Below are 22,855 nucleotides of genomic sequence, written 5' to 3'. Positions count from 1 at the left end.
GGAATATATAAAAGGCACCATTGCTTACCTCACCTGTATCTCTTAAGAGGATTTTTGTGGGTCCCTCTCACACACCCTTCTTTCTCTCTCACCCACCATATATATTTTATATATAATAGTATTTTGGTGTCATTATCTTATGAATAAAGAACTAATAAGATGTTTGATTATTTCTTTCAATAATTGCCACTTTATGGAATTAAATTTTTTATCTATTACGATAACTATATATTCAGTTGGGTCTTATATCACTAATCTAAAAAAATTTGGTTAAGACACTCATCATGTAAATACTTACATACTATATAGTGCGAGAAATGAGAATAATTAATATGAATCATTTAATTTTATTTGAGTGCTTAAAATTTAAAAAAAAATGATCTTATAACTAATAACTATATCCTAACTTTCCATATATAATTGTAATACCTATATTTATTGTTCTTACTTGAATTACTTACGATAGATAAAACTTTAGTATCTCTGCATTAATAAGAATTTTTTGTATGGTAAATGATAATCATTATTGAATAATAAGTTCATGAAATTTACTCAACCATTATATGGATATTAAATTCACATATAAGGAACTCTCACCCACAACATAACAACCTAAAAAATATTCACTAGGATTTAATATCTCTTATTTTATTCATTCATTATTTGTTCCTAGTCTTTATCCTATTAATTATTTTGCATTGCTTACCCTGTAATTCAAGATCAACTTGGAAAATTTGGAAGATTTGGGATGAAATTTGGTCGGATCTTGCTTTGTGGGATGGTGATTTTGGTGGGTCTTATTTCAATACAAAGCTCTTCTTCCCATCTCATATCCTTCCCATAAACAAAGAAGAAAAAAAACTCTCAAGAGAAAACAACGCAACATTACTTCTAACAATACCCACTTTTTCAATTTCATTCCTTCTTCACTTCTTCTTCTTCCTTCTATTCTTTCACCTTGTAAAGTTTCAAACTTTGCATCAACCTTAGTTGGAAGAGCAAATGGGTATGGCTGCAGCAGAGTCACAACAGTATCATGTGTTGGCTGTTGATGACAGCATCATAGATAGGAAACTTATTGAGAGGCTTCTGAAAACCTCTTCTTATCAAGGTAGGGGGAAAATTTGGATTTTTTTTCATTTCTTATATTGAACTTTTTCTGGTAAGGAACTAATCTATTTCGGTGTGCATGATTTCCCATCCTGACAATTATCGTTTACATGAATCAAATTTTTAACTTTTTGTTCATCCCATTCATATGTTATGTTTTTTATTCATACTATGTTGTCTGGTCTAAAAATTAACTATTTTTCTGAATGGCAGTTACTACAGTTGATTCTGGTAGCAAGGCTTTAGAGTTTCTTGGCTTACATGAGAATGATGAGAGCAATCCAAATACACCATGTGTTTCTCCAAAAATCAATCATGTATGGTTTTGTTTTTCAGCTCAAAATGTGTATAAAGTTATTTATAATATTAATCTCCTAGTTGCAAATTATAATGTTTTATTTTTTAACCATAGATATGTCTCTTTTTTTATGTGATTTTGAAGTAATTTGGATTTTTGTGTCTTTATAGGAAGTGGAAGTGAATCTAGTTATAACAGATTACTGTATGCCTGGCATGACAGGCTATGATTTACTCAAGAAAATCAAGGTATGTTTGATTTGGTTTCTATTCTTCTGTTTATATTCTTCACTTTCTTCTGAATCTATCTTCTGGCAAAAGATTCCATTTTTCCTCTTTAAACAAAAAAAAGGACTTTCCATTTTGAAACCATGCATTTATTCCAATTTTGCTCTAAGTTGTTAATTTGGACTAGTTTACTAACAAGATGTTGATTTAGTAGTGTAAGATCTTACTGTTAGATATTTAGAATGACCAAAATGTCAAAAATTCGATTCATAATATCGACAATCACATGTCCCAAAAAAGATTAGTTCTTTACCCGTAGGGTAAGGGTTATTACCAAAAAAATTTGGAGTAGTTATATTTACTTACAAGAAAATATCAAAAGTATAATCTACTGGAATATTTTTCCAATCTGCTTTTTAGTTTTCCACCCAATAATGCAATGGAAAAAATTCCTTTTCTAAAGACCTTACTTTATTTAGGAGCTTGATTTGATTTGAGGAAAAAAATAGTTTGAGAATATTTGGAAATTTTATGCTCACTTCACTTACTCTACCTGGAACAAACAGCTTAAAAATTTACATGATTTTCTCTTTTATTTTCAGGAATCTTCATCTTTAAGAAACATACCAGTGGTGATTATGTCATCTGAGAATGTGCCTTCAAGGATTACCAGGTAATTGACTTATCAATATTCATTTTCACATTTTCGTGAGAGTTCGTCTGTGAGTTGAAATTTGGAGGAGAAATAAGGAAAATGAAAGGCTTCATAACTTTGAAATATACTTATAATACGACCCTGAAGCCTTTCATTTTCTTTCTCTCCAAAGTTCAATTTGGAAACAAACCCTGAGGTGTAGATTGGCAATTTAGTCCCCTTAATTTAGTATGTGACAATCTAAAATATTAGTTATATGATTTGAAATCATACATTAAATGAAGGTTGGTCTAAATTCCTAGAGGAAGAGAGATGTCAAGAAGAACCATAGCAAAATGATTATTAAGTATTTAGAGATCAATGTTTTTTAACATAATTTATTTTATGATGAAAAATATGACATCGTTCGATCTAAGTAGTCGACCGAGTAGTGAATTAAGGGATGGATAAAATTTCTGATGAATTTGTGAACTGGGAACAGATGTTTGGAGGAAGGAGCTGAGGAATTTTTCTTGAAGCCTGTAAGGAAATCAGATTTGAATAGGCTGGAACCCCATATTAAGAGAACCAAACTGAAAGATCAAAATCTTTTCGATACTACCAAGAATATCCCTAAGCTTAAAACAAAAGAAAAGGTTGAAAATTCAGAAGTTGTTCAACATCAACCACAACAACAACAAATCATAAATGATCAACCACAACAACAAATTCAACAACCTCAATCCGAGACCAATGTCGAACAACAACAACAAATTCAACAACCTCAATCCGAGACGAATGTCGAACATCAACAACAACAATCACTACAACAAGGTAACAATAACAAGAGGAAGAGTGTGGAACAAGGGCTCTCACCTGAATCTGATAGAACAAGACCAAGATACAACAATGGCATAGCCACTTTGGTATGATAATAACAAAAAATCATTGGAAAATAATTTTCTTGAATTTCACATTAAGTGTTGCTTACTATTATAGGCTTTATAGGATTGTAGAGAGTTGTTTCTATGTACACATTTTCCTGGAAATATTTCCTTCCAATTTTGTTTTCCCAGATATAAAAAAAAAAGAATGAGTAAGAAATACTTAGTTGTTTCTATTTACCACCCTCATTATTAAGCGTACTATTTAATTTATAGTGCAAATGTATGTGATCTACTCTATAGTTTAAGGTTATATGAAATAGAGAGAAATGGAAACAATTAATATGAATTATTGGATCTTATTTAAGTAGTCAAGATTTAAAGATAAATGCATACGATTTTTTAAGTGATCCAATAACTAACTTTAAAATGAATAATGTTCCTAACGTTGATTATGCATAACATTATTGTAAGGTCCATATCTATTATTTTCACAATTTTTATATGTTTCACATTATAATTATTTATGAAATTTCTGACAAAATAATCAGTCTCCCTAACAAATACTCGTTCTATTTCCAAAGTATTTGTTCAACACATTATTAGCCTCCCCAATACAACAAAAGCAATAAAATTTAAAGTGTATATTTATTTATTGTTACTATAAAAATTTATATACAATCACTTATATTATTATCGATCATTTCTATTATTTTTTCTTTTGAAAAATCAATAATGATAAAAATGAATGATAAATGATTCAGTGATATTAGTGCATACATTTTTTCCTCTAAAAATTTATCTTCTTGTATATCAAAAATAAAATTAGAAATTTATCTTCTTGTATAATATTAGATTGATGCACGTTGGGCAACTAAAGATAAGTCCCATGTTGAAGAAATCAGTGAGAATTTGAAAATAAAACTGAAATTATATTTTGTTTATATAATTAGTGATTTATTTAAATATGATCAACTATACCATTGGGTTATTATCAATTATTCATTTTTTAATAAAATAATAGGTTATTCAGTAGTGGGCCGGCATAAAACTATTCATGTATATTAATTAATAATATGCACAGCATAAAAATATGTTAAAGAAAAGGATTTGTGTATTTTTGGGCCATCAATTATAGTTCTCTTTTCCTCTAATTTATTCGCTTGGACATTGTAGTGTTTAGGCCTATGTAGTGTGGTCACACTCATATCACATGTATCTATAGTTTATATAATGGCCCAACCTATCTATCCTATTTCTAATTTACTATTTGGAATTTTGGATCAAATAGTAATAAACATGCATCATGCAAGTACTTCCCTTTTCTTCTAGTATAGGACATCTCTTATTCCTTTGTTTACCACCCATCATTATTTCCTTCAATACATTATTATTATTATTTTTTAAGAACTTATTTAGATACAACTTAGGCAAAATGTTTTTGAAGAGAGAGGAGATAGTTAAGAGCATATCTAATGATCATTTTTTATTGAAATAAGAACATTCTTCTTTCATTTGTGATTGTGAGACTATTATTTATTAAGAATATTCATTCCACAAAACATTATTGTGGTTATTCTTATAAGAAAATTGGGGACCTCACAAGGAAAATGTGGAGAGAGAACTGTGTGATAAGTTATATTGTGAAACCCAAATAAAAATAGAATGATGTTTATTATTGTGTGAAAATAGTAAATGCTATTATTAATTTCTTGAGATGTGTAGTAAAGTATAAATTATTGTGTCAGACCCAAATAAAAATGAATTTAGTATTTGTTAATCGAGACACTCTCATTTCTTAATTCATGTGTTCCTATTTTTTCTCAACAGAATATGGAATATGATTAATAAACATTATAATATAATAGAACTAAAGTATATGATTGTGAATTATTAAACTAATAACATAATAATAGGGGGTAATCGTCTCCTCCCGACTATCTCTTTCGCTGAAAGCATAATTCGAGAGTACAACAAGGATTGGCAGGACTCTTTAATTGTCTCACTCATTGGCAAGAGGTTAGGCTTAAGATTATGTGAGATAGGCTGAAGTATGCATGGAAGCTATCCGGTGAGTTTGACATGATGGACATTGACAATGGCTATTTCTTGGTTAAGTTTGATCAACCTCATGATAGGGATATGGTACTACAAGGAGGTCCATGGATGATTTTTGACCACTATGTGGCCATTACTACATGGTCCCCGAATTTTGACTTGACGACGGCAAAAGTGTCCAAAGCCCTAGTTTGGATTCGTCTATTAGGCTTTAACATGTTATTTTATGACAAAAATTTCCTTATTCTTATTGCCTCAGCTATTGGTCGACCGTTTAAAATAAATAACAATACCTTGCGTTTTTCTAGAGGAAGGTTTGCAAGAATTTGTGTTGAGATTGATCTCAACCAACCTGTTGTTGGTAAGGTTTGTGTGCAGGGCAACTGACATAAGGTGGAGTATGAAGGTCTCCACATTATCTGTAGTTAGTGTGGTTGCTACGGACATATGACCCGTAATTGTTTGGAGTTGAAGTCTGTCCCATCTCAGCCACCGATTACTAGGTCAGAGTCTAGGAACTCAGGTGAGGCTACTCATGTGGATGGGTTGAATTCAAACACACCCTCATCAAATGCTATTCATAATGAATTAATCACTCCAACTCACTCTCCAACGGTTGCTGAGGACATTCATGGAGACTGGTTAACCGTTACAAGAAGAATAAGGAATGGGAAATCAAGCAAAGGAGTGAAGGGTGTGACTGAAATGGGCGTGTTGGCTTCAAGAGCCAATAAATTTGATGTGCTCAATATGCCTAGAACGTCTCTTGTTTTTTCAAAAATTCAAGGGATTCAAAACCCTATTAATGCCACATTAATGTTTGGGCCCTCCTCTAATAAGAAAAGATTGTGGTTGGGGAATAATAGCAGCACAGATGAGGCAATTACTTTGGTGGACGATTATATGATTCAAAAGGAGCCATTCAATGCAATTCCAAAAACAATGGCTCGTTTAAATGCTCATAAATACGATGGCACGAATTTGTATGGAATTAATGCAGCAATGTCCTCACGAGATGTGAAGTCTGCCACGACTACTAGTGCCAAATTAAAGGCAATTACTAATGATACAATGAATCAAAGAATTCCTAGGGAGGATTTTCATGCACGTGAGAATTTAGTGCAAGACTTTAATGTTGTTAATGATGGTGATAATTGTACCCAAAATCTCTCTCTCATAAATTCAATTCATTCCTCTAATAAATCAGGTAGACCCAAGTATATTATTCAGCTTTTTATTGCCGTAAAAAACGTGGGAATTCATTCCCATAATGCATCAACTTTGAAGCAAGGGACTAGCTCCATAACCCTTAATGAAGTTCATCACGGTGAAACGGTGCAATGTGATATCAATGTTCTAGATGCTCACCCACAACTGTATGGCACTAATATTAATAAATCTCGTATCTCAAATGAATCTCATAAGAATGAGGAGGATGTCTTTTGCCATGTAACCAACTCAAGTCTTATGAATGAGGCTGAGAGGGCCACTCGAGTTGATGGAGAGGGTTAAACCTCTATGGATTGTCATTAGTTTCTTCCTTATGGCTCATCTCTTAATATATTTTTTTAATGATAGGGTTCAAGAATTTCACAATTTTATCTTTGAATATCCGGGGTGCCATCAATAAAGATGGTCGTCGACATGCTAAAGAATTAGTTAGGCGTTTTAAGCCTTCTATTATTATTCTTATGGAGACTCATTGTCAGTTTTTGAAGTCTAAGCCTTTGTAGGACTCTCTGGGCTATGATGATTGTGGTATTATTGAAGTTGTTGGTCATGTTGGAGGTTTGTGGATTCTTTCACCTAAAGGTTGTGATTTCACCACATCTATTGTGGACTCTTGCTCTCAGGACATTACTATAAAGCTTCATCATGGCTCGAAAAATTGGCTATGTACAACGGTGTATGCCAGCCCTTCATATCAAGATTGCCATATTTTGTGGGATCACCTATTCTCATTACGTCCTCTTGTGAATCTCCATTGGCTTCTTTTGGGAGATTTTAATGAAATTCTACTATCGTCAGAAGTCAGAGGTGGTTTGTTCAACAACTCTAGGGCTCAATTGTTTGCTACGGTCCTTGATGCTTGTGGGCTTATGGATCTGAGTGCTATTGGCAGTCGCTTCACTTGGTTTAGAAGGAAGGGTTCTTGCAGGAGTATTTCAAAGCAGTTGGATCGTGGTCTTTCTGATACCGCTTGGCGCATGGAGTTTCGGAAGCCTATGTTGAAAATCTCACTAGAATGCATTATGATCATAGCCCTTTGTTGGTGAGGTGTGGGGATCTGGTGGACTCTTATATTAATCGCCATTTCAGGTTCCAAGCGGCTTGGACTACCCATTCTGATTACTTATAGGTGGTCCAGAGTCGTGGGTTGAGGCTGATCATGATGTGGTGGATGGGCTTTCTAGGGTAAGAGAAAACTCTATTATTTTCAATAAATCCATATTTGGCAATATTTTTCGCAGGAAAAGGAGAGTTGAAGCGAGAATCAAGGGTGTTCAAAGGTGCCTAGATGAGTGTGATGATCGTCATCTGGTTGTTTTGGATATTCAGCTTTGACGTGAATATAATCTCATTTTGAAACAGGAAGAGCATCTCTGGTATCAGAAGTCTAGAGAGCAGTGGGTCAAGTTTGGTGACATAAATGCTAGTTTCTTCCACACACAGACAATTGTGCGTCGTAAAAAAAAAATTCATGGTCTTTTCTTAGAGGATGGTAGATGGTGTACGAATCCAGAGTTAATAAGGGAGGATGCCAAAAGGTATTTCATGAATCTTTTTTGTGAGAATGTTCATATCACTAATGATAACTATTGTTGATACTCTTTGTCTCTCTCATTTGGGATTTGAGGTTCTTATAGCCCCTATGACTAAGGAGGAGGTGACTAATGTTGTTATGAGTATGAAGTCATATAAAGCTCCTGGTCCGGATGGTTTCTAACCTATATTTTTTTTAAAAATATTGGGAGATGTTAGGTGATGATATTTGGAAGCTTGTCAGTGATGCTTTCAAATTTGGCTACTCAGACCCTCATATTGTTGAGACTCTTGTTATCCTAATCCCGAAAGTGAATAACCCAACATCTTTGAAGGAGTTGAGGCCGATTACTCTATGTAATGTCACATATAAAATTATTACTAAAGTCTTGGTGAATAGATTGAGACCCTTTCTAGATGAGTTGGTTGGTTCTCTTTAGAGCAGCTTCATTCCGGGGAGGGGTACCACATATAATATTATTCTAGCTCAAGAGGCTATACATCACATTCTCAAAACCAGAGCTAAAACAGGTCTCCTAGCCTTCAAAGTGGACTTGGAGAAGACTTATGACAGAGTTAACTGGGATTTCCTTCAGAGTACCCTTCTTCAGTTTGGTTTTCCTGCTATCACAGTTTCTCTTAATATGTGGTGTATCCATTCGGGGAAGGTTTCACTTTTGTGGAATGGGTCTAAGGTGGAGGCGTTTAGTCCATCTAGGGGGCTTAGGAAAAGGGATCCTATGTCACCTTACTTATTTGTCTTGTGCATGGAGAAGTTGTCTCTACTCATCTCTCAAAAGGTGGACATTGGTTTATGGCATCCGCTTAAACTCTCTCGGGGTGGTCCTAATATTTCTCATCTTCTGTTTGCTGATGATGTCTTGCTATTTTTCAAGACTGCTAATTCTCAATTTAGAATGATTACCTCGACGCTTCAGGATTTCTCCCATTCTTTGGGTTTGAAAGTCAATATGGACAAATCGAAGTTTACTTGCTCACAGTCAGTGACCAATAGGAGGAAGAATAACCTTATGAATATTTGTGACATGCGGGTGGTTGGCAATCTTGGTAATTATTTGGGGATTCCTATTCTTCATGGAAGGGTAGGTAGAGGTGTTTTTGACCCTATTCTTGAGAAGATTCAATGGCGTCTGGCTTCTTGGAAGGCAAACCTTCTAAGCAAAGCAGGGCGTTTGCGTCTAGCTAACTCTGTCATCTCCTCTATTCCTATCTATTCCATGTAGGTCTTGTGGTTTCCTAATGCTATATGCAACAACATTAATAAAATGACGAGGAACTTCATTTGGAGTGGAGATGTTAATGGTCGGGGTCTCCACCTGGTGAGTTGAGATGTTCTCAAGAAGAGCAAACATGATAGTGGGTTAGGCATTAGAGATGTCAAATTATTGAATATATCACTTCTGGGTAAGTTATGTTGGAACTTGATAAATAACAATGATAAATTTTGGTGTGCCGTGTTGAGACACAAATACCTAGGAGGGAGGCCCTAATCTCTTGCCCATACCAGAACTACATCGTCTTATATCTGGCGGAGTATTTTGAGAGCCTTTGAGAAACTTAGATTGGGTTTCAGTTTGCATCTTGGAACTAGAGAGGAATCTCTTTGGTATTATAATTGGTCAGTGATGGGATTTCTTTGCACTTACGTTGACTTTGTCCATATATCAAATACCCAACTAAAAGTGAAGGACATCTGGATGGCAGGTGAGTGGAACTTTTCCAGGTTTTATACTATAGTCCCATTGCAACTAAAGGATTTTATCTCTGCTAATTACGCTCGTGGCTCTCCCTCTACTTCCGTTGGTTGGATTTGGGAGGGACATGCCTCCGACTATTACACAGTTAGATCGGCCTATGGGTGGCTCATGGAAGTGGAGGGGTCTGATGGTGCGGCAACAGGTGTGTGGAGAATTCTTTGGAGACTTCGGGTCCCCGAAAAGGTTAAGTTTATGTGTTGGCATGGTCTTCATGAGGCTCTCCCTTCTAATGTCCTTCATTTCAAGAGGCATTTGGCTTCCAATTCTATTTGTGTTAGGTGTCATGCTGGTGATGAGGATCTAATGCATCTCTTTAGGGATTGCCACGACTCCTCTTTAGTGTGGGCTCGCCTTGGATTCATGTCTCCTAACTTTTGGGCACCTCAGACCTTTCGTGATTGGCTCATGGAAAACTATAATGCAAGGCATGGCCTTCTATTTTTGGCTGGTATTTGGTGGTGTGGAGGTGGAGAAATAATTCCATCCTAGGCGATTCCTCTTGGACTGTAAATTTGGTGGCTCGCTTTACGCACCAAGATTTGTGGGAGTGGCATAACTACGGGTGTTCTCTGTCATTGGAGGGGACTCCCCCATTGACCCGTTGGAGTCACCCGATTTTGGGTCAGGTCAAGTTGAATGTCGATGGTAGCTGCATTAGAAACTCGTGTATTATGGGAGGGGGTGGTGTCCCTCGTGACAATTTAGAAAATTGGTTGTCTGGTTTTTTTGCAAACTTTGGTGTTGGGTCACCTATTTTAGCGGAGCTTTTGGCCATGGAGCAGGGGTTGTCTCTGGCTTGGAGCTTGGGTTTTAGTAGTGTGATTTTGGAGAGTGACTGTCTCGAAGCTATTCAAATTATTTCCGAGCGAATTCAGATTAGGTTTGCTCCCATTTTAGTTGTGGTCAACAGTGTTAGGTTCTGATTGGCTCACCCTGGGTCGTCACAATATCATTTGTGTGTAGAGAGGCTAATATGGTAGCTGACTTCATGGTGAGGCAAGGCTCTCACTCACCAGCTGAGTTTAAGTTCTGAGACTCCCCCAGCTGATTGTCAACCTTTATTGCTTCTTGATCTCAATTTGTGTGCTTAGTTTTGTTTCTTTATTCCAATGTACCCAAAAAAAAACTAATAACATAATTACACTTTACAAACAATAGAAAAATTAAGTTGACAGACATTGGAGTGACCGTCAACACGCTAGTAATAATAGTTGCAAAAAATAAAAGTTTGATGTCCCAAAATATGTCCCATATCAACGACTTTCAAACAAAAGCTGAAAAAAATAATGATTTCATTTTTTTAAAATTAAGATGATATTTTTTCATTAGTGTGAGATATTGTTTTTTGTACTATCAAATGTATTCTCTCACTTTTTTGGGTAAAAAACTAATTCCTTTTGCGCTTCGTGATTACTTCTTCTAATAATTGTTACTCTAAGGAATTAAACCATCAACTTCGATGATCCAATAAAACCTTATACTGCTATGTCTTATTAGTATACGGGTAGGATATAGTTTAGGAAAAATATATTTTTCTTTAAAAAAGGTGATGAGAATAAGAAGCACAGGGGAAGAATGAAAAGTTTTAAACTTAGAAACTCCACCGTAAAAAAACCCACCTCCGCCACCTTTTCTATTCCTTCCCTATTCACACTTTTCTTCCAATTTCCCCAATTCAGGTTCCTCAAATCCCTAATTTCTTCTCTCTCTCTCTTCTTCACACTATTCATTCTTTTATCTACATGCTTTTCCTTCACTTCTCATGCATCACTTCTATCATTTTCTCTCTCTTTTGTGCTTTTCGAGATTCTTATCATAGGGTTCTTTATTCCTAATTTTGATTCTCGTGTATATTTTTATTTCCTTTTATTAATCACTTTACACCTTTGATATCTCAACTATGCAACTAGTAGCTTAAGCTTCAATTTTGTTTTTTTGTTTTATGATTTGATTTACTTTTTCCGTTCGGAGTCTGTGAATTTGTTATGGTTGTGTATGCTAGCTCATAAGTTCGGAAGCGAAGCATGGCCAGACCGTGGGGCACCATGCCCGTGTTCTCGAGAACTCCATGATGTAAACTTCCACAGGTTTCCACGGCCAAGTTGTGTCAGCCACGGCGGCCAGGTGGCGTGTTAACTGTAACATCCCAGCCTTGATATGTGACCCATTGGTCCTATGAATTTACTCAGTGTGCCATCATTAAGCTTAAATACCCGTGCAGTCTTTTATTCCCCTAAAGAGAGCCTCCGGCGACTCGAACCCATGACCTCAGGATTTGTAGTCATAAATTCCATTGAGTTGTGAGGTCATGGGTTCGAGTTGTTGCGGGAGGATATTTAAACTTAAGGGTGACACACTCAATAAATTCATGTCCGGTGGGTCGCATGTCAAGGCTGGTATGTTACATTAACCATTGCTTTAAATTGACATTGATCGATAGTTTTCCCATTCTAGCTATGGGCTTTAGCTTTATGCATTGGATCCCGATAGTAGGCTGTATATTCATGCATTTTGTATATCGTAATTGCTATTGAGTAAGAGCTTGTGCTAGAGTTTGCAATCCTAACCGTGGGGACAGAGGTAGAATTGGACAAATTTCATTAACAAATTCTCTTGCGTTCTTCTCTATCCTTTATTCTTCATTCTTTATTCGATTGCTTGTTCCCAACATTGACTGTGCACAACAGTTATGATATACATCACTTGTTCGCTGACTTTGCATTTCTTGTGTTGTACAATTTGTAACTGCAAATTATAACTTAACTTGCGTGGATTTTGTGATGTAGTTCTTGTTGAATGTGAACTTCGGGAATTTCTCAAATGTCAAGTGGACCCGTGAAACAGGTTTCCCGTCAAGATATTCAGCTGGTAAGTTGGGCACATTTTGTTTGAAGTTTGTTGTTTTTTTGGTTTCTTCGATGATGTTAATGTTTGCATATATAAATGAATGGGAAAGGCTAATGACATTGGAATAGGCCTATTTACTCTCCTTATTTATCAGTGGGGTTTTTTACTTTTAATTTTTGTGGAAGTGTGATTTGGTAATGAGGATGCTGTTAGTAATTAGGAGTGTTTTAATAGGTCCACCTAAACTTTTGATTTGCTACACGCTGCTTGCATTAGACTATCATTTATTGTTGACTGTGGAAACAAACACAGTAATCAGCTTTACATTCTTTCTTGTACAATATAATTCATTTTCATTAAAAATATAACTAACGGGATATCATTGATTTTGCTACCTGGTGCTATAAAGTTTCCGTTATGCACACGGTTCAGGGAATGGTCAGACCTGCTATGTGGGTCTGTTGTAGGTAGCCTTACCTTGTATTTGCATTTTGCAAGAGGCTGATTTTGTGACTTGAACGGTTGAATCTGAACTTTGTCGCATGACAACAACTTTTACCATTGTGCCAATGCTTTAATGGGATGTCATTAAGTTGTTTTAATTAAGGATTATGGACTTTGAGTTCTCAGTATGTTTAGAATTAAAATCACTGTTATGTTTGGTTCACCCTGTCTTCAAATTCCCCTTCACTATTCCCTCTACCGATAGTTCATCTTACATCTACGCGCGATTTCTATCTATAACTTCGTGGTTTATTTGTCCCATTACAGGTACAAAATCTCATAAAACGATGTCTTCAACTATATATGAGCCAGGCAGAAGTTGTGGAAACGCTACTGAATCAAGCAAAAATTGAGCCTGGTTTCACTGAACTGGGTAATGAAAACTTCTCTTCTGTGACATTTTTTTCTAACTTTTGATTTTACGACACCTTCACTTGGAAGGAGACATTTTGTTGTACTCTTCGTGTTTTTATGTATTATTATCTCTAGAGTATGCCTATAAAACTTTGAATTCATGTTTACTTGTTATTATTACACTTCCGTTCTTTTTTTTTTTGGTTTTTGACATGGTGCACCCATTCATTCTTAAAAATATAATTAGGTTATTCGTTTATAATTACCATGGCTTAATATGCTGGCTTCCTTTATAAGGAAAATAATTAACTTATAGAATAAGTTTAAACTTCGAAGCTGTGAATTTTACTATATCTGGTTACTTGGTAGCTGCTGCTAAAATTAGTGATTTCATTGCATGGGCATTGCACTGTGCCACTATGGTAGATTGCCTCTGTTTAGCATCACATTTTTTTCTTCAGTTTTTCCATTTCTGTTCTTATAGTAGCCACAGTAGGTTTGATATTTACAAAGTGTTGGATATATAAGAGTAAGATCTGGTCGTTGATCTTTCCTGTTGAAATTCCTGTTTTGTCCTGCAGATTGAGCATTCTAATAAAAAAAACAACAGCCACCTTGGACCCACCATTAAGTGTTCTCTCTTCCTATGTTTCATTATTACTTTCTGTTTTTTTTCCAGTTTGGCAAAAGCTTGAAGAAGAAAACCAAGAGTTCTTCAGGGCTTACTACTTAATGTTGATGGTGAAGCAGCAAATACAGGAGTTCAACAGTTTGCTAGAGCAACAAGTGCAATTAATGCATCTACAGCCAACTGCAGCTTCGTCATTGCCTAACTCTAGTGGGTCACATATCCCTGCTGTTGCATCATCACCTAACTCTAATGGCTCACATATCCACACAGTTGCATCATTACTCACTTCTAATGGGTCGCATCTCCCTGCAGGCAAGTCTATTGCCGAAAATGAATATTGTTACTATCCCTTTTGGGCTATAATTTTAAGCATCATTCACTCTATTGAAGTGTTTTATATAATGGTTACTTGAGGGCTTATTAGGTTCTTCTCTTACACTCAGATACGCCCCCACACTAATGGGTTATGGGTCACGTATCCCTGCATTTGTACCATTACCCAACTCTAACAGGTCACATATTCTTGCAGTTCCATTATTATCCACCTCCAATGGGTCACATATCTCTGCAGTTTCATCACAATCTAACTCTAATGGGTCACATGCCCCTGCAGGTAACTTTATAGCCTCAACGAAGATTGCTGAATCAATTTATTAAAAGAATCTGTTGATATGCTTAAGTGAATCACACACTTGGCAGCTAATATATTTATATACACCTGATAATGAATGCTCACCTACCCACAAGAAATAACTCAACTTATTCCTAAGCAAGAATAACTTTACCTATTTCCTAGGATAAAAGTTACAATACTCAGATATTTCAAACACCTCAAACTGGAGCATAAATATCATGCCATGCTTGATACAAGTATAATGACTTGGAGGACCTTCGAAGAATTTGGTGAAGATATCTGCAACTTCATTATTCATGTTTACAACAATAGTGATTTTCCCTGAAGTAATCTTTTCACGAATGTGTATTTTCCCTACCTTGTTGAACACTCATAGGTAAGACATAACAACAAGCATCCTCTTTAGAGTGTCAACAGGTAGGGGATCAAGGTTGACCCTTGGTGTAAACAGGTTGGGCCTTATGTTGACAATGTTCCCTTCTTTGGTATAGTCCTATAGCAATAGGGAAATCTTCTTAGACACCATCTTGTGTTCTCACACCGATCATGACCCAATCATATATATCCTTGATTACTCGAATGTAAGCAATCTGAACTCCTTTCTTCTCTTGAGCTTTCCACAATACCTCTCTAGGCACCTTATCATACACCTTCTCCAAATCATTGAAAGTTGAGCTAGGATTCCAACTTTAGACCACATCTATAAACTCCTATTTAGGAATTGTATTTAATTTGCTACCACTATCTTTGGCACCTATAATTTTTACCTTCACATTTTAGTATAAGTTACTCCATGCTTCAATGTTAACAGAGGATTGGACAATTCTTTTCTAGAATTACCTTCGATGTGGTTTGATATTATTATCATGTTAAGGTTTTCAGATCTTCCTTTTTGTCATCTCCAAATGATTCCGTCATGTCTTATTTAATTTCCTCAATCATGTCTCTCAACCCAACTTTAGTATGTAAGTCGCATCTAAGTTTGGTCATGCTTTTGATAAAGTGATGATACGAAGAATCTGCGATTGTCATGAGGCCCTATAGATGATGAATGAAGCTCTGACTAGATGCAAAGGAGCAAAAATTTCAAACAGCCCTAAATGCAAAAATAAAAATGAAGATTCCAAAAATAGTATGTGATGGTATTGTGCGAAATTATTATTATGGGGTCAAATGAACTGGCTGAAATAATAAAGGAATATGGCATGGTATATTGAAGTCCCATAGACATATATTTTGTTTTAATTGCCTTAGTATTTTAAACTTGTAATTGTAATTTGGCAACATCATTTTATTTGACAGGACCTCAGAATCAAGCACACTATGCTGCTGAGCGAACCCGAGGAGGCTTGAAGCCAGAAAATATACAACACCCTGTTGGTTCCAGTTTATCTAATGTGTTTGGTAATGGTCAGTCATCACTTCAAGCAACTATGCGTGCTGCCATTGATATGTCTGCTCATAGCAGTAGGGTTAATGGGCCTCCAAACATGCTTTCAGCTCAAAGCTCAAACATGGATCTGATACAAAGTATAAATAGGGGAATGATCAAAACAGAACCCGGATTCTCAGGTTGTTCTCCTTATATAGTTGGCGCTGAAGGAAATGTCCTTGAGGCACACCCAACTATTGGTTATGTTTCGGTTACATCATTCACTAATGTGGAGTCTAACTCACATTCTCTGAACGAGGCAGTTTTGGATCCAGACACTTCATTTGGATTTTTGGGGCAGATTCCTAGAAATTTTAGCCTTTCAGATCTGACTGCTGACTTTTCTCAGAGTTCTGGTTTGTTCTCTCTCTCTCTCTCTCTCTATATATATATATATATATATATATATATATATATATATATATATATATATATGTATGTATATCTTGTGTATGTGTGGGTCAATGTGTGTGTCTGCAATGCATGCTTGCTTGTTGCTACTCTACATATCAGTTACAAATTACAATGCATGTTTCCTGATGTGGATGGATAAAGGGTCATTCTCAATATGATTTATCTGAAAACAGATGGTTTAGATTAGCACCCAAAAATGGAAAAATAGAATTAGAATAATGAACGTCATATGGCTAAATATAAATGTCGGCTAGGTTAGCCATGCTAATTGTTTAAGTTCCAAACTAATTTCTAGGCCATTTCCTGTTCACTAGCACTTATTGTTCAGCTTTTTATGCAGCAGACATACTGGAGAGCTATTCTAGCTCACCCTTCCTAGCTACTGATAATGGTAACTTCCTTGAAAGAGGAGAACAAGGTAAGAAACAATCCCCCTTCTCCCTTGATCTGTTGCTTTGGTCATTGATGCTGACCCTACTATTGTCTATGTGTTAATGTAGATAATAATAGGCTGGATTCCATATCAGAAGGGTTGAGCTATGAAGATTTTAGGAGTGAATAGTTGATACTCATTGTTTAGTTACCAGCAACTGAGGTATGTTATGTTCTTCACTTATATTACATTGTTATTGATCAAGACATCAAATTATGCAGAAATTTCTGTAAAGTGCAATCAAACCTATCTGTCATATAGGCCCAAAAAAGCTTCTACCTCTGCTGTAGTTTTTAATTTTCATTGCACACTCATTCTAAATACGTAGCTGTTTTAGTTATGCCCCTGATAATTGTTTATCTTGCCTGCAGGTTGAAATGAATCCTTAGAATGATGTTTGTACATACAAATTAAGAGGTTTTGGAATTTTAACTTAATGGGTGAACATATATATCAGTGTGTAGAAATGTCACTCACTTCATTCTGTAGTAATGGGAAATGAAATTTGGAATGCTTGCACAGAAGGGAAAAAAGCATGGTGCAAATAAATAATGGGTCTTTTTGTTCCCTTGTGTTCTTGTTTTCCCTTCTTTGGGCATTTTGCACAGAGTGATTTTCTTCTACATTGTGTTTATACTAGAATTGTATTACTGTGTTATGTTGCTTTTCTTGTGAATAGACTGCTTAAAGTTATGTAAGTAATAATCAGTAGTAGTATACTTGACATGGTTGACTCTTTGATAGAACTAGTAGGAATTGTTGGGTTCCAAGGGAAATGTCAAAAGATTTGTTATCCTCATGCAATGTTTTAATATAAACATTTTCTTCTTAGGGAAATTTCATATGGCAAGTGGACGGTTACCTGATTTTGTTGGCACTCTCTTGTTTGATGGATGAAATGGTGAAGAAACTTCATGCATGCTAAAACTATTCCTGAGGTTGTATGTCTAGTAAGAATCAGGATTCTCTTCAGTAATATAGAAACAAGTTCTTGTTTTTACACTTATAATGAAGAATAAAAATGTTATATAATTATATTTAAAGAAAAGTGTCACATCCTTGTATTTTTTTATGTTGTTTGTGATATACTTTTCTCTTGAGACCATTTTAATTCATCTATTACACCTAATCGTTGTTGTAGACAAAATAACATTGTACACCTAGTTGTGGACAAAATTATACTAAAAAACGTGATTGACCTTCAATTCCCAAGTGAAATATGCAGCTGATGGATCACCCCAATTTTCTAGGCAGAGCAGATTTTGTTTTGAGATGAGTGTTTAAGTCCCACCCAATCTACATTCCAGGTAACCAATGTCCAAGGTTTTAAAACCTTCAAGTTTCAAACAATTGTACTGGACATGGTTTTGGCGACTCTCCATAGCTTAACATATCGACTTATGTAGCCATTGCGGACTCAAATTTAAAATCTTGCTGGTAAGCTTGTATCACAAGGATAATGAAAGAGCTGAACAATTGGATTTAGGACCTTCTTTGTTGATTCTGCTGACTTCAACAGTCTCATTCTGGTTTACAACAAGTACAAGATCCTCCTCTTAGTTTATATGCAAAATGCTAGAGTTGCCTCTAACTCGTTTGGCCCTATTGGCAACACAAACAACATTCTTAACTGGTATAGATTTGTACCATATTCCCAAGTAATGATTTGTAGAATTTGCAGGTGACTCAAAAGACCCAATTTAAAGGTTTCATCATTAGTTACTTCATATGTGGTTCTCTTTGGTACGAGTACAAGAATGTAATACACGATACTTTACCCTGTCAAATACTGATATGCTAGGGATATATTCAGTAAGGTTTCTACAGCTCTCTGCATAATCATTTCTAGTGCTGCTTCTTATAGGTTTTCAACTTTTTTTCATCATAGGAGAAATATCTATCCATAAAATTCTTTCTTCTTAGTTGTGACTCAATCATGTAAGTGAGTGTATATTACCAATTATTCTTCTTTTCTTTTACTTGAACTGTAGCTAAAAATCAGTTTCGTTCTTAAAGGAAACCAATTTGCAAAAGAACCACAATTGGTATGAGATAATTGTGTTTGAATGGATGGACTACTATCCTCATAAACTAAGATTTTGCCTTCAGAATGTGGCTGAAACTTGGATATGGAATCAGTTGCACTGGTGGCTAGGAAAAGGAACAACATAATAAATATAAGAGAAAGATTCTTCATCATCACTCATTGGTTCTGAAGTTCCATGCTTTTCATACATATTCTTCATCAACTTAGACCCTTCCATGTGTTATGGGCTTAATCTAAACATCAAGAGTAAAGTCGAATGCTCCATCACCATCAAAATCACCTTCCATAACCATGGATCATGGATCTTGGTCACTTAAATCTGTAAGATAAAAAAAGTTGAATTCCTCTTTTGAGGTTAGGGTCGAGTTTCGCCTTCTTTAATCCTAATCCCAAACCTTGAACTCGAATCTTTTATGTTAAATTATGGTACAAATCTATACCATGGGAATTGCAAATGTGGTTGTGGGTATTGCCAGAAAAAAGTCTTGAAATTGAGATGTAACATTCTGAAATAAAAGCATTACCTTTCCTAATAATGAAATGATATTATAATAAAATAGTTTTGTTTCTAATTTTATCTTTAGCATCACTATAGTTTTTAGATCATAAATCTCAAACCTCATACATGCTAATCTGCTTCACCAACTCAAATAAAAATAGGTTCTTCCAAAAGTATAATGCTTGAATCATTACCCGAATTTAATATATCATTCCATAGTGATAAAGTTATTTCATTCATTAAAAGAAATCAAGTGCTAAGTATATGTGTTCTTTCACCTCACATGTTTAGACATAAAAATAAAGAGTTTTCGTTTTGTTTTGGAAGAAAGCCCTACAACCCTTATCCATATTATTGAACCAATATCCAAATTTAAGAGATATTTTTTTATTCAAAACCCAATAATACTATAATGCTTTTAATTGTCTAAAGCATGTCTATTTTTAAAACTAATTATCAGAATACATATATTTTCACATTAGTTACTTGGAAAAAAAGTAATATTTAATGACACATTTATTATTTTGATTATAATAAAATTTTATTTTTATCATAAAAAATAAAAGAAAAAACATGTACTTATCTCTCCATTAATGGAGATGATCATTGTCCTATTAAACTCCACCAACTATCTCATCCTTCACCAATTAAATGCAAGAGTTTTTTTGATAATAATAATTATAAATGCATAGATAATAGATGATGAATATCTAATAATAATAATAATAATAATAGTTGCACAACATAATAAAAAAATCATAATAATAATGATAACTAAAATAATCTATTAATAATAATAAACACATCATATAATAAAAATAATTGTAATAATAATGATAAGCATATTTCGACCGGAAACTTATATTTTTTCTAGAGCAAATACTCATTTTTGTCCCTTATATTTTTTGACTTTACCAGTTTAGTCATTCAAAAAAGAAAAGACCTAAAATGATCCCAAAAATTTCAAAAGTGAGTCAAATTAGTCCTTTTTGGGTCAAATTAATCCCTACCAAACTTGCTAAAAAAGACTAATTTGACCCATATTTGAAATTTTGGGAGCATTTTAGGTCTTTTTTAAAGGACTAAACCTGTAAAGTCAAAATAAATGAGAAACTAAAATGACTATTTATAATTTTAGAACAATTAAACACTATGGATTGTTTGGTTAAGGTGAGATGAATTATTTCGGAGTTGGATAAATTGACAACATGCCCTATAGAGATTTTCAAAATTTAAAGTCAAATATTGCATATCGTACAAAGCTTTGAAGAGCTTATATACAAATTGTTTCTAAAATTGTTAAAGTGATGCTAATAGTTGTAATATTTGGTCAATGTCTTGAGCATGATGATTTACTATTCAGTTTTTGCTATTCAGGTTAGTGTTAAACAATAGTTTTTTAACCATTACTTGTAGTTGATAATTGAGAGAGTTGTATCAATGATATATCTACTAAAAAGTTTTTTAGTGGTCATAAAATCACTTAAATCGTTACGTGTGTTTATATTCCATCTAAACTTACTATTATTAATGAAAAATGACAAATAAAAATAGTTGGCAAAATGCCATTCCATCTAAACTTACTTTTATTTGCCTAAAGAATTTTTTTGATCATGCTTACATGACTTAGTTAAGAATGGTAATTGGGAAGGGTGATAGTACTCCTTTCACCCTTATCTCTCCCCATGCTACTTATTTAAGACATATTTTTAATATTTATTTTTGAATATTTGAAAATTTAAAATAAAATTTTAAAACAAAACATGATAAAGTTTAATGTCACATGCAATATTATTTTTCAACAACATAGTGTGTATAAAACTTAAAATAATGTAATAAGTAAGTTCAATTATATTTTAAAATATCTAATCTACATAAATAAGTATTGATAGAATTATTGGTATAAAATATTTTTATAGTTTGAACCAAAAAATAATATCATAAATGCTCTTTTATAAGACCTTTTTACATCAAGAAATATGAAAATTTTATTTAAGAAAGGACCCTCCTCTTATTTAATATAAAATAAATTATAAAAATCTTAAATACAAAATTATTTTTGAGAATTAGTGTGAAGCTCTCCATTTGTATTAGCCGGAAGAAAAAACCCAAAAGGATATTATTTTGAGTTTCCTTTTTAACAAATTAAACTAAAAACCACATTGTATTAAAAAAATTGTTAAAAAAATTACACACTCTCTAATGACATGTCAGACTTACTCACATGGACAGAAGACGTATGACCATGTTAATAGTTAACGATACACATAGGTCAAATTATTAACATTAATTGATGGATGTGGATGGAAGGACTAACATGGTTCTATGTTGAAATTGTTGGTGATTAAATTGATGATTTAAAATTATTTGAGACTAAGTTGGTAAGATTGAAAAACGTGAGAGACTGAAATGAGTAATTACTGTTTAAATTATTAAATAATAAAAAGCACATAATAAATTTATATCTTAAATAAGTATAATGGGGAGAGATAAGGGTGGGAGGAGCACTATCAACCAACCCCAATTATCATTCTTAATTAAGACATGTAAGCATGATTGAAAATGAGAGTGCAAAACGTCAAGGATTGCATTAACAACGTTTGCTTATGTTTTGATGAAGATAAGGAATTAGTTAAAGCTTGAAGATGGTTCAACAATCAACATGCCGAAGGCTCAAGTGGTGTCTTATTAGACTTATGTCATAATTCTTTATTATCTTTTTAGAAGTCTAAGATGTTTGTCATAGATATTGAGTCTAGGTTAGATAAACCTAGGTGTGAGTCTCACAAGACTTAATAAAGTAATTAATCCACTAAAATGAGACATCATCTAGAAATATATGATAATTAGGTTCATGAATTTATATACATTGATTTTTTGCATTAAAGGTATTATATTTTGGAAATCATGTATTGCATGAGCATATATCATATAAGAAGTTTACCATTTAATCAAGTATTAAAAATACACTGGTAAATCGATTAACCTCATGGCTTAATCGATTAACGTGTATGTTTTTCTACTGTTTCAACATCATAACTGAAAAACCTTTTTTGAGAGCCAAATTCTGTTTTGTATAATGGCTAATTGCAGAAACGACTAAGTAAGAAAAAGGAAAAGAAGAGTGAAAAACACAAGAGAATAGATATATATCATCATTGTTAGAATCTATTAGAAAGTGTTGAATTGGGAGAAAGATTAGAACATGCTAGGGCTTTAGTTTTCATATTCATATTGCATGATTCTTTAAAAAGCTTTCTTGCATTATTCTTGTGTTTCTTGAAAAGAAAAGAAATAGTTTTTTAAAA

General features: G+C 34.1%; 2 protein-coding genes across 5 annotated transcripts; both read left to right on the top strand.

Annotated features, from left to right (window-relative positions):
• Positions 658–3,385, top strand: LOC109355926 (two-component response regulator ARR9-like). 2 transcript variants are annotated; one of them, XM_019599216.1, is made up of 6 exons: positions 661–1,111; positions 1,324–1,427; positions 1,579–1,656; positions 2,238–2,308; positions 2,772–2,874; positions 2,905–3,385. In XM_019599216.1, the coding sequence occupies exons 1-6, from the start codon at positions 1,003–1,005 to the stop codon at positions 3,199–3,201; spliced, it is 762 nt and encodes a 253-aa protein (XP_019454761.1). In that variant the 5' UTR covers positions 661–1,002; the 3' UTR covers positions 3,202–3,385. The 2 variants fall into 2 exon arrangements, with proteins under 2 accessions (XP_019454760.1, XP_019454761.1); XM_019599215.1 differs by having other exon boundaries at positions 658–1,111; positions 2,772–3,385.
• Positions 11,328–17,851, top strand: LOC109355863 (nuclear receptor coactivator 6-like). Of its 3 annotated transcripts, none has more exons than XM_019599116.1 (9): positions 11,328–11,432; positions 12,539–12,620; positions 13,371–13,476; positions 14,137–14,400; positions 14,618–14,701; positions 16,025–16,510; positions 16,912–16,986; positions 17,069–17,163; positions 17,373–17,851. In XM_019599116.1, the coding sequence occupies exons 2-8, from the start codon at positions 12,573–12,575 to the stop codon at positions 17,128–17,130; spliced, it is 1,125 nt and encodes a 374-aa protein (XP_019454661.1). In that variant the 5' UTR covers positions 11,328–11,432; positions 12,539–12,572; the 3' UTR covers positions 17,131–17,163; positions 17,373–17,851. The 3 variants fall into 3 exon arrangements, with proteins under 3 accessions (XP_019454661.1, XP_019454660.1, XP_019454662.1); XM_019599115.1 differs by having other exon boundaries at positions 16,909–16,986; XM_019599117.1 differs by lacking the exon at positions 14,618–14,701 and having other exon boundaries at positions 16,909–16,986.

This window comes from Lupinus angustifolius, chromosome LG09, assembly GCF_001865875.1.
Source record: "Lupinus angustifolius cultivar Tanjil chromosome LG09, LupAngTanjil_v1.0, whole genome shotgun sequence".
Lineage (NCBI taxonomy): Eukaryota > Viridiplantae > Streptophyta > Magnoliopsida > Fabales > Fabaceae > Lupinus > Lupinus angustifolius.
The sequence above is the reverse complement of the archived record's forward strand: the minus strand, read 5'-3'. Positions and strand labels throughout refer to the sequence as shown.

Excerpts from the sequence above, each read along its gene's own strand:
- LOC109355926 (XM_019599215.1), top strand. The coding sequence starts at position 1,003 with ATGGGTATGGCTGCAGCAGAGTCACAACAGTATCATGTGTTGGCTGTT. Across the intron at positions 1,112-1,323 it reads GAAAACCTCTTCTTATCAAG|TTACTACAGTTGATTCTGGT; the intron begins GTAGGGGGAAAA and ends TCTGAATGGCAG. Across the intron at positions 1,657-2,237 it reads ATTTACTCAAGAAAATCAAG|GAATCTTCATCTTTAAGAAA; the intron begins GTATGTTTGATT and ends TTTTATTTTCAG.
- LOC109355863 (XM_019599115.1), top strand. The coding sequence starts at position 12,573 with ATGTCAAGTGGACCCGTGAAACAGGTTTCCCGTCAAGATATTCAGCTG. Across the intron at positions 14,401-14,617 it reads TGGGTCGCATCTCCCTGCAG|TTCCATTATTATCCACCTCC; the intron begins GCAAGTCTATTG and ends ATATTCTTGCAG. Across the intron at positions 16,987-17,068 it reads CCTTGAAAGAGGAGAACAAG|ATAATAATAGGCTGGATTCC; the intron begins GTAAGAAACAAT and ends GTGTTAATGTAG.